General features: G+C 37.6%; 1 protein-coding gene across 8 annotated transcripts in view; it reads left to right on the forward strand.

Annotated features, from left to right (window-relative positions):
- Positions 1 to 6,690: 6,690 nt before the first annotated feature.
- sdk2b (sidekick cell adhesion molecule 2b) overlaps positions 6,691 to 15,358 on the forward strand; it is a 387,802-nt gene continuing 379,134 nt past the window's right edge. For 7 of the 8 annotated variants that reach the window (XM_067368564.1, XM_067368569.1, XM_067368568.1 and 4 more), the window contains exon 1: positions 6,691 to 7,507. In XM_067368564.1, the coding sequence (XP_067224665.1) occupies positions 7,363 to 7,507 (145 nt within the window). In that variant the 5' untranslated portion in view covers positions 6,691 to 7,362. The remainder of the gene's footprint in view (positions 7,508 to 15,358) is intronic. The other variant, XM_067368567.1, reaches the window with a different exon arrangement.

The following is a 15,358-nucleotide window of genomic DNA, read 5'->3' on the forward strand; positions in this document are numbered from 1 at the left end:
TAAAAAATATCTCCTTTAACAAATCACTGCATCCAAAGACAGATCTGGAGAGGATGGCACAGCATGTGAATGAGTTACTTCTAAGAAAAAAAGGTAAAGTAAATGTAAATATGAAACTTATACTAATTGTTGAGAGTGATGAGTAAACTCTCATTAGCCCCTCACTGCAGAACACGAGATCCATAGGTTTAGGGATATGTAAAGTGGGAGGAGTTGGATCTGGATCCAACCTCGCCCCCTTGATCTTGTGTTCTGCAGTGAGGACCATCTCTAAATACGTATATCATGTGTTCAGCCTGTTTATTATTGAAGTTCGGTAAACATTACTATTGTTTCACATCAGGCATTTGAAAAACCCATAGCTGGTAACTATTATATACTGTTTGTAAATTGTGATGCTACAGTACTTTTCTAAACAATCCGAGTTAGGATTTTTACCTGGTGGTCTATTAAAGTGCCTCTATTATGCTATGTTAAACATTCCTAATTTTGTTTTGGAGGTCTCCTTCAACAGGCTCGCATGCATCCAAGATAATAAAAAAATTCTCATAATATACATTGCAACATCACCTCTTTTCTCAAAGTGTCTGAAACGGTTCAATCAAGGATCCGGTCTAAACCACTTCTTTCCGAGAACCTGCTCTGATTCGTCAGATGGCTGCGTCTGTTGTGACTGGTCTAACGCTTACAGCATGTGTTGGAAAAACTGAAAGGCCATACCATATCTGAATTCCAGCTCCAGTTCATCAGCACTTGTATACACAGTGATAGGAACAGTAACAATGGCGTCGATTTTACTGTATCAATTCGAGTGTGAGTCCTTATTCTTTGGAAGTGAATAAGAAATAAATTTGCTTTTGCAGTGGAAAAAAAAAAACAGTGTCTTCTCGACATGTCAACAACATGAACCAAACTCTTCCAGGCCTCAGCCAAAACTACAGTGTCTGAGGGTGGGTCAAAGTAGGCATCGTTTGCAGGCAGCCAATGAAGACTGTTGGCTGGCATTATGCAAATTTGTTATAAACCTATATAGGTTCATACAGGAAGTAAGACTGGAATTACGACTCGTTTCAGGCAGTTCAGAATCGGTTCTTTCTTTTGGGAGGCAATTTCCTTTATTGTGAACTTTGATCTTTTGAAATTTTTAACACCTTTTACATTCACAAACCACTATATTACACACTACATGAAAGGTAATATCTGAAAAATATGGAAGCTTGTTTCCGCCACTGAATAAAAATAAAAAGGCAATTGCGACTTTTTATCTCGTAATTCTGACATTTTTCTCAGAATTGCATGATATAAACTCACACTTGTGTTATAATGTGATAATTGTGTGATTTATAGTCGCAATTGTGTGATATAAAGTCAGAATTTTGTATTATAAAGTCAGAATTGTTTGATATAAAGTCAAAATTGTATATTATAAACTCACAATTGTGGGTTATAAACTCGCAACTGCTAGAAATAAAGTCAGATTTGCGAGATATAAACTCACAATTGTGTCTTTTTTCTCAGAATTGTGAGATTTAAAGGTACAATATGTAAAATTTTTGCAGTAAAATATCCAAAAATCACTAGGTTATATATTTTGTCCAGCTGATTACTAACAATATCTCTAATGTTTTCAACTACTTGTAAATCATGAGAAAATTCCCATTCTAAACAGTAACACGGGGCAGTGCAGTCGCCTGTCAATGACGTCAGTTACCGCCTTTGTTACCGCCTTTACTGACGTAGAAACCACATGACAACAGTGCCGTGGACAAATGCGGAAGTAGTGTCTAGCGTCCAGCAAACCACTAGCTTGCTTCAAGCAGTTCCTTATTTACTTCTTGCACGTTTTATGGTGGATTGTGTTACTTATTTATGGAACATAATTACTGTTTACCATCTGCCGCTGGTTCTGTCGACAAGGACAGCTCCCGTAAACTCATGACCGGAAAAGCGGAAGCGGCGCCTGCGACTGTGTCATAATAAAAGTCCCGCTGTTCGTGAGGCGTGTGTTGATCAATCGCTCCAGCTCCTCGTTCAGCTCCCGCAACACTCGGTCCTGCTCTGCTTCATACTACAGTAAATTTAATAATCGCATCCACGAACATGAGTTCTTCCAGACTCCAATCCCTATTCTTTTGCACCGTCCGTTGAGATGGAGACCACATGTCCCAAGTTTCCGCTCTAAAACTTGGCGTCATCAAACTACACCTTTGTTTTGAATAGGCTTCTAGCGACCTCTAGCGGAAAAAAATATCACAAATTGTACCTTTAAAGTCACAATTGTCAAGTTCAATTCTAAGGGGGAAAAAAGACTGACTTTTTTGTCTCAGAAATTAATTTATCGCAATTATGAGTTTATATCTCACAATTCTGACATTATAACTCACAATCCTGAGATAAAAAGTCACAATTACCTTTGGTCCCACTTTATATTAAGTGGCCTTAACTACTATGTACTTGCATCAAAAAATAAGTACAATGTACTTATTGGGTTCATATTGAATTGCAAAACACATTTGCAGCTGAGGTGGGATACGGGTAAGGTTAGGGAAAGCTTTGGTGGTATGGGTAGGTTTAAGGGTAGGGGTAAGGGTTAAGGGATGGGTCAACAGTGTAATTATAAATGCAATTACATAAATTAATTACAAATGTAATTACATGCAAGTGTTTTTAAAATATAAGTACAATGTAAAAACATGTATGTACACAATAAGTGCATTGCATCAAATGATTAATTTAAATGTAAGTACATAGTAGTTAAGGTCACTTAATATAAAGTGGGTCCTTACCTTTTTTATTTTTTATTTAGTGGTGGAAACAAGCTTCCATAGGAAAAAAATCATTATGGGGGAGGGATCTGAAATGAAATCTACACCAGAATGTCATAGAGACTGGGCTCTTTGGACTTGTGTCAACCAGCAACCATCTGGTACAATTAACCTAGAAACCGTATTTCAGAAAAGAAAAAGGAAAAACAACAACAAAATCACATAACAACACCCACAACACACTACTGTGGTGGTGTCTTTTTTTGATCTGTCAGTAACATATTTCAGTAACAGCATATTACTGAAAGAAAAACAATAACTGTTTAATGCAAGTTATTTTACAATCCACTAATTTGAGCCCACAACCTGCAGTACTGCATGTTCTTGTAATAGTGAATGCTTTGGCAGTCTCTCCAAAAGTAGCAGCGTTCCAGACCACAGCCCTCTCTCTCAGTCTCTTTCTGCTGCCAGTCATATTTCATGAAGGTTCCATTTTGTGTGAGATTCCATACAGAGGTGAATTCTAAAGCAATACCTCTCTTACATTAGTCTGTTTCAATTGATGAAGTGAGAACAGTATAGGGTTGTTCACCTCACTGAAGCAAATCCTATAATGCATTGTGACAAGTTCGATGAAAAAATCCATCCAAGTTGGCAGACGAAGCAAGACAAATGTCGATTAGAAATATAATTTAGTCAATACAAAAAGTAGCAATAAATATGGCCTTTTTTAAAACCCAATTCAATTCACATTATTTGTATAGAGCTTTCACAATACATATAATTTCAAAGCATCTATCTATCTCTCTATCTATCTCTCTATCTATCTATCTATCTATCTATCTATCTATCTATCTATCTATCTATCTATCTATCTATCTATCTATCTATCTATCTATCTATCTATCTATCTATCTATCTATCTATCTATCTATCTATCTATCTATCTATCTATCTATCTATCTATCTATCTATCTATCTATCTATCTATCTATCTATCTATCTATCTATCTATTTCACCACTAGTGTGCTTGAGCAACCTTTTTAAAGACCCAGATCCAGTACCACATTTTCTCCAGTACTCACATGTGTTAAGAAGGCCGGTCCACTTCCAGGCCTCCCAACCTGGCCTTAAAGGTGCTTTACAGGTTTATTCACAGATTAGCGTCGGCCCTCTGACATGTATGATTAACCCAAAGGAGCGCTGCTTGATGTGGAAGTTGTTTTTCCCGCAGGCCAGAGAAGATCAATAGTCTTTGAAGTATGTTTGTGTGTTTGTTGGGTGTGTGGGCGAACAGGCTTCGCACGAGAAATCAGACCTGTAAAGTAGTCTGATGTTGGCTTGTTCTGCGATCTGACCTCCACTCTGGTGAAGTGTTACCAATTCTACAGTAAATCCTTACATATAGATGTGCATGTGTTTGCATTCGCATACATTTGTGAATGTGCGTGTGCATGTGTACTAGCCCGGAGCATGTGTAGGTGTGTGTTTTGCTGTATGCGGGCTCTCTGTATTTCTCCACTGGATCATAAGTGCAAGACACAGACCTGCTCCCAATGTGTCCCAAATGATTCCTTTGACTGATGTATAAATTGATGTATGCACTTCTGATATGCACTCTTCTTTACGTTCTCTTTTAAAGTCTGTCTTGTCTCTCTCTAGTTTTCTCTCTTGTTTTCTGCTCTGAGAAATATGATTAGGATCTTTATCGTTGAACCACACTGCAAAAAATGATTTTCTTAATCCGTGTTCTGACTATTTTAATCAGTCTTGTTTTACAGTACAAAATATTCTTAAAACAAGTTAAAATTAAGTTAAAATTGTTTATTTGGGAAGAACCTGTTTTTTTGTGTCAGATTTATTTTGTCAATGGGGTAGAAAAAAGAGAAATATTCAATATAAATTATATCCTATGCAATTTGCTTCTGAAGTAAATTTATCTTTATATCTATTTAATGTTTACATATTTTTTTTGAAGAAAAAAAAAACGTTTCATTCAATCATTCATTCATTCATTGCTCCATTTTTACCATAGTTTTGCCATATTGTTTTGATTCAGCTATCTGTAATTCTAAGATCAATATTCCCAATCAAAATGCTCGTTTACTATCTATTGAACTGAATGTATTTTGTGAATCAATCTGTTTTGGGCTAGATTGGTTGGTTCTTTTATGTTTTTAATGCAATTTCATAATAATAGTACATTTACATTTATGTATTCTTCATTTAGCAGATTCTGTTGCCCACACAAAATTATTTGAAAAATGGAAAAATAAAAAAACACAAAAGATTAATCACAGGAAGCCAACAATTTTAGAAATGCCACAATACAAACATTTGATGTCAGTTAAATGTCAATTTACAATCCAGTTCTTATTTGAATGGGAGGATTAATATGAATAGAGAGTTGAAAAACAAAAAAAGAAACAAAAGACTGATTGATGGACAGAGACAAGCACACAGATGGCCAAACAGACAGAGGAAAAGTGAGACAGGCAGTCAGACTAAATGATAGACAGACACACAGACAGACAGACACACACATAGATAGATAGATAGATAGATAGACAGACAGACAGACAGACAGATGGATGGACAGATAGACGGACAGACGGACAGACAGACAGACAGACAGACAGACAGACAGACAGACAGACAGACAGACAGACAGATAGATAGATAGATAGAGACACATGATTGATAGATAGATAGATAGATAGATAGATAGATAGATAGATAGATAGATAGATAGATAGATAGATAGATAGATAGATAGATAGATAGATAGATAGATAGATAGACGGATAGACGGATAGACGGACGGACGGACGGATAGATAGATAGATAGATAGATAGATAGATAGATAGATAGATAGATAGATAGATAGATAGATAGATAGATAGATAGATAGATAGATGGACAGATGGACAGATAGATAGATGGACAGATAGATAGATGGACAGATAGATGGACAGATAGATAGACGGACGGATGGACAGATAGATAGATAGATAGACAGACAGATAGATAGATAGATAGATAGATAGATAGATAGATAGATAGATAGATAGATAGATAGATAGATAGATAGATAGATAGATAGATAGATAGATAGATAGATAGATAGATAGACGGATGGACAGATAGACGGATGGACAGATAGACGGACGGACGGACGGACAGATAGATAGATAGATAGATAGATAGATAGATAGATAGATAGATAGATAGATAGATAGATAGATAGATAGATAGATAGATAGATAGATAGATAGATAGATAGACGGATGGACAGATGGACGGACGGACGGACGGACAGATAGATAGATAGATAGATAGATAGATAGATAGATAGATAGATAGATAGATAGATAGATAGATAGATAGATAGATAGATAGATAGATAGATAGATAGATAGATAGATAGATAGATAGATAGATAGATAGATAGATAGATAGATGGGCGGACGGACGGACGTATATATATATTATATATATAATATATATATATTATATATCTGTTAGTTTGAATACCCAAAGGTCATGTATATTAAATTCAGTCAATTAAATATCAATATCCATCATTTTTCAGCTCCGCAAACACATGCACAAACAACAGAAGTATCTTAGACACAGAGACGTGTTATTTTTGGCAGTAATCGCTGTTTTATAGAGTGATGGAGACATTACTGAAAGGTCGTTGTGACCGTTCATCCGTTCAGAATTACTGTTGGGCTGTTTTCGCACGCGTTCAGTGCATTCAGCAGCGAGCGCCAGTCTGTCTCACTGCGTGTCTTATTGGAGCTCACCGCGCGGTGGCACCGTGCGTCAGCCCCCTCCGCGCGCACCGCTCTCTCCGATCCGCTGCTCATACGATGCTGAAGATCTTCAGCTCAACGGGCCGGTTCCTGGGCGGCATTCAGTGATGACAGTTTGATCTCTCGCGTATACCGTTTTGCACCCTCGTACACAGCGGAGCTTCACGCACAGCATGGTTCGTTTGGACCAAACGGCACCGTGGCGCACTAAAACGGGACTTGGAAAGTTACTTATGCCGAATGAAGCTTATTCTGCATCTGGGCGGACTCAGTGAACGGGAGGTTCTTCACTGCAAAAGACTCGTCTTGGGGATAACAACAGCAACGCGCCAGGAACAGAGACTAACTTTTGGTTATTGGAATGAGATTAACACAGCATTATTGATTATGAGCGAATTTTCACCCGTCTAATCAGATACTGGAGACCTTTATCAACAGTTCGTGAACTAAAAGCGTTTGCGCTCTGGATTGGGAATATACTCATTGATCAAACATTTATTAAGTAAACGAATGAAAAAAAAAAAAAAGTCTATTTGATCAATGAAAAATCAGAATCTCTGTGCATTGGAGTCGTAGACTGTGCGTGCGTAATTGCGCAAAGTTTTAACCTAAACAAACTCTCACTTGCAACCTAACAAAATTCAAGGTTAAAATATACATGTAAAGGATTAGTCTTTTATTGAGTCGCACAAGACATCGCTTCACTTGAGCAAAGACGCGTCAGAGACACTCTCGAAAATTACGCGCACAACTGTGGCTGGACTGTGGAGGAGCAACATGTACCCGGCGTGCCGGACAACCGCGTTCAGTATCTCTCCATCTGCTCCTCTGGCAATGTTTGGGAATTCGGGTAAAGCGAGAAAGAGACCCTGTTGGATTGTAATATTGCTGTCGGTGCTCCTACATCTGGCATCAGCACAAGGTAAAAGGCGCTTGGTGTTCAAACGCTGGAAATGAACTGTATCTAGTGTGAGCCTGTGGGACTCTAACATTTAACCTCGGAGTTTTGTAGGAATTTAATCTGGGGTAATTACAGTTTATAAAGGAAGGTGGATTAATAACAGCGTGTCTTTAATGATATATGCAGATGAATTGAGCATGTGCAGCATCATTTAACAGTCCATTAAATGAGAACTTGCTATTCAGTTATTAATGCACAAAATAAGTGCATCTTACACCATATTCCCTTATATATGTGAGATATGTGTCATGCAGTTCTGCTTTCTCTCTTTCTCTTCTCTTTTATCTCTCTCTGTCTCATGGAGACACTGTACAGCAGTGGTTGTCAATCCAGGAGTACCTTCCCCAGCACTGCACATTTAGGATGTCTCCCTTATCTGACACACCCATTTTAGGTTTTGGAGACTTTAGTAATGAGCTCACGATATAAATCAGGTAAGTTAAATAAGGGAGGCTTCCAAAATGTGCAGTCCTCCAGGAACAGAACATTTTGCTCTCACTAATAACCCACCTGCATTTAGAAGTGTATTAAAGTCCGTACCACATGCAGCAACATTATACACGACATGGCCACGAAATTAACCACAGCCAATTAATGAGTCTGTAGATTATCCATTAAAATTAATGAACTCCTTGACTGTTTTATGGGTGCACATAACGAGAAAGCCCTGTAACAGAGAGCTCACCAGTGGCATCTTAGAAAAGTGTTTGTATAAGGTGCATGTTCATCATATGCACATTTTCTGAGTGCTGATGTGAGATTTTATGATATAATGATACATTATTTGTAATGAGGACTTGCAAAAAGTGCATGTAGGCATCTAACTAAATTTTTACTTATACATATGAATACTTCGAGACATAAAAGTTACACTATGTGAATGAATGAGAAGCACAGAGCCCATTTCGGCAAAAAAAGAAAAGAAGAAGAAGTTTTTTTACTTTCTTTATTGCAATATCGATTTTATTTTTCCTGATTTTGAGGGCACATGCCCCCCGTCCAGCATGGTTTTATACCACTGAAAAGACAGAAAGTAGTCCATTGAGTTTCTCTGCATGCGGAGTGCAAGGCATTTTAACTGGCCACTTGTGGTAATTTGCCTCTCTCCTCAGCTGATGGCCTCAAGCGGGGAAAATTGTTTTCGTCTAAATTTTGCAGACAGCAGGCGAGCAACAGAAGCTCGCATGAGCAGTCGCTTCCGTTCTTTCCGCCTGGAAAAGGATAGAAGCAATATACTCAAATCTCGTGCATGGGAAAAAAAATACATTTGCTGGGTGGGCGATGTTGGCTAAAATGAAAATATCTACACAGGTGCTCAAAAAATGTAATATTTTCTAATATTTTTTCCAAGATATTGTCCCCAATGTAATGCAATGCTGCTGAAATGTGTTACTAAAACTTTCTCTAAGCGTAGCTGGGCTGCTTAGCTTGTTGTTATGCAAGCACAGGTGGGAGTGTTGGGAATGCGTGATAGCTGCAAACATTAAGCCCTGGATCGGGAAATAGGCTGTTCTGTAATGCTGCCTTGGGAGGAAACCGTGGCAAACTAGGACGTGCCATATATCCATCATTCATGAGTGTATGCTGTCCAACCTGACATTTACAGTAGAGTGATAACTTACACATTGGGAGGATTAGGGTACCAGTTTGTGTATGTGTGCATGGAAGGAAAACGGAACGAGTAGAGCAGAGAGAGGGAATGCGTGTTCTTCCTCATAGCATCCAATGCTCGTGTTTTATAATGATCTGTGGCATCGGTTGATTCATTCAAGTTAATTGTCTCTAACCTCACAGGTTCTCCAGGAACATTTCTGAGGTCTGGGAGTCTCACCTAAACATCATTAAAACAGATTCCCACCACAGCGCTTATGAAGCTCTCTGAATCTTGTTGTGGTTTTAAGGAAAAATCCATTGAGATACTCCTACTCGGCAGAGAGAAAAAGCCCCCCTTCTGAGATAAATTGGGAATATATTACCTAAACAGAACCGTGAGGGCTTTATTTTGATTTTCACTGTACAGACTACATAAATAAGTGTTTAACAGCCTTAAGGAGATGCACCTTAGAATTTAATTCAGTTGGCCCTATTTACTCACCTTTATGCCGTTCCAAATCTGTATACTCTGATTTTTTTCCAACAAATGCAGTGCAATTCAATGCAATGCCAGCAACAACAACAAAAAAAAGAATATCTGTCTTTAAAGAATATTCATATCAAATTGTTACCATATACAGCAACAGCTCATAGTGGTTATGATGCTCCAAAACCCAATATAATAGCACCATAAATGCAGTTCATGCAAATCGTGTGCTATATTCCAAAGGCGCATCCAAAATCGCTGCTAGATTTGATTAATGACATGTAAAAAGTGTAAAAAGATGTAAAAAGTGAGTATGAATAAAATCCGAAAGTAAAACATGCATCACATTGACGTCATTTTATGACCTACGATATCAGTTGCATCACTTCACTGCCACTTCACATCCTTTCACCAGAAATATAGGTCATCCAGGAATTTGTATGAATACTGCAAATTTGAACATACTACTCATTTCATGTACCTTTTTGCCTACTATAGTAAGTAGCGTTGTCAAACATTGCCAACGAATGTAAACACTCTGTGAAGAGCGTCATTGATGTCTATTTATAATATGTTTTTGAAGTGTTGATCATTGTAGCCAATCACAGACATATCTGTTGAGCAGGTGAACACAATGGCCAATCAAAGGTGTTTACGAATCTGCTCAACAGCACTCAAAGCATCACATTTTTAAAATTTCAGCAGCGAATTGGTACCAAAGTTGGTACTTTTGACAACACTAATAGTAGGGATGTATGCATATTTTGCATGAATATACACTGAATTTCCACCGATTTTCACTGATAATCATCATCCCTGCCGCAGCTCCCAAATCAAATGATGTTTCATAATTAAACATCATGACTTTTAAGAGCCACAGCAAAGATGAAGATTATCAGCAACTGCTACAGTTAGTTTGGAGAAAAAGTCACATTTACCTTTGCTTGGCAAAATTTTGCCAGGTATTCCAATAGGAATCCTTGTGATTGGGAGTATTGAGTGAGGGTGATAATGTTCGCCACACAGATTTCGCTCATGTTCAAGTTCACGGAAATTCGAAGTGACTTCTCTCAGAGCAATGTTTCATACACCTCAATGCTATTGACTATGGACAATGGACTTTTTTCATGTTTCACACCTTAACTTAGCTTTTATTGCTTGTCATGCAGTGCCTGGTAATGACACATTGTTGGACTAAATGCAAACAAGAAGTAATCAAGACATATTATGTCTTGTTTTGCGTGCACTTAGATATGCTAGCAAATCTGTCATTCACTCAACAAACCTGCAGCCATAGATCTGCAGTACCTTGCTGAGAACAGGACTCCATCATTCAAGAAAAGGAAACCATTTTACTGTACAATTCACCCAATCGGCATTTGACTTTAGTAGGTTATCTTTGTTCCCTGTTGAAAAACAAACAAACAGAAGATGCTGGTTAGGTATGTTTTAAAGCATGGCAGCTGATTTAAGCTGGTTTAAGCTGGTCCTCAGATGGAGGTAGTTGTTTAGGACCAGCGCATGACCAGCTGGACCAACTAAGGACCAGCTTAAACTATCTGACATGCTTCAAAACATACCTAGCCAGCATATGCTGGTTTTTTCAACAGGGTTAGCATGCTGTTAAACCATGTGTTTCTCAAGGTTTCAGAAGGTCTAAGTTTTGTCTAAGTTTGGCAGGGTCGAAGCGGTAACTCTTCTGGACTCTTTGCAGAGCATATTCAACATCGCCACCACAACAGTGAACTAGAAAACTTTTCCGCTGAATACCATTCATTGCTTGACTGCAGTGTTCGAAGTGAAGGTAATGACACATTGATCAGAACCGGTTGTGATTTGATGATGCTCTTCAACCGAAGGCCTCGTTGAGTGTTCGAATCCTCAAAACAGCGCATGTGAAGCACTTTTTATGTCAGTTATAATGTGTGTATATCTAATATTTGGCTTCTCTTATACTTTGACCTTTTCCCAAAATAGATAAAGTTTGACAAAGAACAAAAGTTCAGCTTAGGATATTTCAAGTTTGGATGTATATTGCAGGCTTTTTGTAGATCAAGACTGACTGATGGATTCATGGGGTCTGACCTTGGCAACTCCCTGAGATTTCAGCGATGGCCTGTTAAGTTGCTTACTGTCGACACTTAGGAAACCAGTTCGCATGAACAGATATATCGAGCCCTTGATGCTTTTTCATAAATACGAATCACCCAAAACTAGGAGACAGAGGGTTGGAACTATTGATTAAGTGTCTTTTTCTTTACTCATTCTTCCTGAATCTTCTCCGCCATGTTAAACAGGGCAGGTGTGAAACTCTCTGTCGGGTCAGCTTGGGTCTGGATGGGGGCTACTGCTTTCTTCGGACATACTGTTGCTGTGGGCAATGCCTCAGGCAGTTTCATTGCCTGAATACCAATTGCATGTAGGGGCTTGATGTTACCCCCTGAGGACTGCTCTAGTGGTCCGCATGAGTGGCTCAACTTCAAATCAAAAGTGAACTTATCACTCAGCCCATGACCAAACATATTTCAGATACCTGGAAATACTTTCTTATAATTCAGACACCACAGTGATAAGTCTAGTCTGAGTTCAGCAGGGATGTAAGTGGAATTTACTGAATTGGATTTCAGGGAAATTCAACAGGTCATGGCTTTCTAGGAAATGAAGCATTCCTGTTTGCTTTAATAATGCCCCAAAACCCAATCATATCATTGACCAGAGCAGTTATTGGAATAGTTCACCCAAAAATGAAACTTATGCTATCATTTACTCCCCCTCAAGCCATCCTAGGTGTATATGACTTTCTTCTTTCAGCAATATCTTGGCTCTTCCCAGCTTTGTATAGCATTGAATGGAGTTTTTGAAGCTCCAAAAAGTGCACCCATCCATCATAAAAGTAGTCAATACGACTCCAGTGGGTTAATAAATTCCTTCTGAAGTGAAGCGATGGGTTTTTGTAAGAAAAATTTTCATTTTTAAAACTTTATAAACTATAATCGCTGGCTTCCGATGTATGATGTAAGCGTTTTGTAAGCTTAGGTGAGAATTGACGATCATGGAAGTATGGATAGGATAGAGCTAAACAAAATGCCATTCACAAATTAGAAGTCTAATATGAGAAGTTTAAAAGAAAAATGTTGGAGGATTTCAATGTAAGATAAGAGAAGCTATGTCCTATGTCATGTGTTGGGTCAGATGTCACCCTTCCGCCAGAACTCGGCTCTCTCGTGAACACACATACGGTCGTTGCCGGAAGCCAGTGATTACAGTTTATAAAGTTGTAAATATAGACATTTTCTTACAAAAAAACCCATCACTTCGCTTCAGAAGGCATTTATTAACCCATGGAGTCATATGGATTACTTTTATGAAAAATGGATGGATGGGTGGAAGAGTATATGGATGGATGCGCTTTTAGTAACTTCCAAACCTCAGACACTATTCACCGCCATTACAAAGCTGGGAAGAGCCAGGATATTATTTAATATAACTCAGATTGTGTTTGGCTGACAGAAGAAAGTCATGCTAGGATGGCTTGAGGGTGAATAAATTTTGGATATATCATTTGAAATATCAAAATATCTTCGGTTAAACTCAAATATATGTATTTACATGTACCTTATCTGTGCATTTAAGAGCTTGCAGATGCAAAAGCAAGTCTGTCCATAATTGTACCTCATCAGCAGCATCTGGAAATTGTAGAGAGCAAAGTATAGAGTCACAAAGGGAATGGCTTGTTCGGTCAGACAGGTACCTCATAGATTCCTGTAGAGCCTAATGACTCGCTGTGTCTCAACTCACCTGGGGAGGTGTAATGGAGTCCGCAGAGAAGAAGTGGATATACATAGCGCTGGGTAAAATATTACATCCATTTTGGAGTGCTAGCACAAAAGTCAGCAAATATTAAATTTTTGAGAAAAAAAAAAAAAAAAAAAAAACTTTTGGAAGAAAGTGAGAGTGAAAAATAAAGAGCGAAACAGACAGAGAAAACGTGTTTGTGATATTCCACAGTGTGCTAATCAGATAATAATAAAATGCGTTTGCTAAATCAAGAGCAGTGTAATTTCTTTACCTACATTCATTATTCCACCGTGTTCAGCTATTTTCAACCAATCTGTTCATTTTGTGATTAGACACACTAATCCTTCACTCGCAACGTAAAAAGAAGCCGTGTTTAAAAAGCTCGGACAAATCCATTTGTGATTAGAGCTCCTCGGAGTCAAGCGTGGCCAACAGAAGCAACCGAATGTGCTCACACACACCGACGCACACCCGAATACTAAGTTCAAGGACTGTGCCAGCGAGGCATTTAGCCATGGTGCGTGTTTTAAATGCTCTCTCTGAGCCCACTGAAGCAGGCATTATGCTTCTAGTCAGTTGAGTCATGGCCCCTGAAGCTTTGACTGCACAAAGATATGTCTTCGGTGACTAATGCGAGTTGCACGGTAGGCACATACTTTGGTACCATGGTTCCATCTAAAACACGCCGGTTACAAACTCGTAAGAAAGTGCCTGATTGCTTAGCAGTTGTCATTTGATTTCGCCAAGTTGCCAAAGGCTGTTACGAACACATGCTAAGCGTCAAACAAATAACTACGAAAACTCTGGGATTCAGATTGTTAAGTGCATCAGAATAGGCTGAAAAAGATGCATCAGTGATGTGTAAAAAGGAAAAGCTAAAACGCTAATGATGCTGATAATATCTTACTCTTGAGAAAGTTTGAGGAAGATGAAAAGAGCTGAGGAGGGGGGCACTCAAGGGTGCCGGTGAAGGGGTGTAATTGATACAGTGCCACTATTCGCTGTCGTTGCTCACGTTTCATCTGAAATGTGCTTATTGTCACTCCAGGGGCACTCAGGTTTTTTCGCTCAATGTATTCCAACCTTTTTAATCTGCACTTTTTCTGCTCTTTGAAGTCGCATTACATAAGGGGACTGCTAGAGGTTGCTTACAAGAATGAAATAAAAGAATTTTCACATTTTCTTTCTTACTATACCTCCCGCTTAGCTCAGATTGCATGTCTTGGATGTGTCTTGATTCTGTATGGTTTATGTGAAAATACACCAGGGTCGAGTTGCAGCAGTGTTCATCAGGCCTTGTTTAAAGTGGGACGTGTAGAGCATGTTTGTATAAATAAATTGTCAATGGAATATCAAAATCAAACTGTATATGGAAAAAATGGTTTCTGTTGATATACAACATATAGTTATGAAACAGAATAATTAGTATATTTAAATATGTACATTATATTAAGGAACTGTATGGGGAAAAAAATACATTTGTGTGCAATTTATTTATTTAGAATATTTCACCTATATTTTAAATGTATTTCCTCGTATAACTGCCAATATATAATACTTTATTAACTGGTATTTAATTATATTTCTACTATATATATATATATATATATATATATATATATATATATATATATATATATATATATATATATATATATATATATATATATATATATATATATATAAAGATAAATAATTATAAAGATTTCTTGTTGCATAACTGTCCAATGTAATTTAATAACTGGTAATTAATTATTTTTCTATTTAAATATGATGAATAGTTTTGAAATGAAAAAAACAATTACTATATTTAAATATGTAAATAATATTAAGCAACTATAAATATATTTTAATTTTTAATTTTGATTGATTGATTGATTAATTGATACATGCATAAAGAAATCAATCTACCTTAATCAGTCTGCTTATATTCT

Source organism: Chanodichthys erythropterus, chromosome 19 (assembly GCF_024489055.1).
Source record: "Chanodichthys erythropterus isolate Z2021 chromosome 19, ASM2448905v1, whole genome shotgun sequence".
NCBI lineage: Eukaryota > Metazoa > Chordata > Actinopteri > Cypriniformes > Xenocyprididae > Chanodichthys > Chanodichthys erythropterus.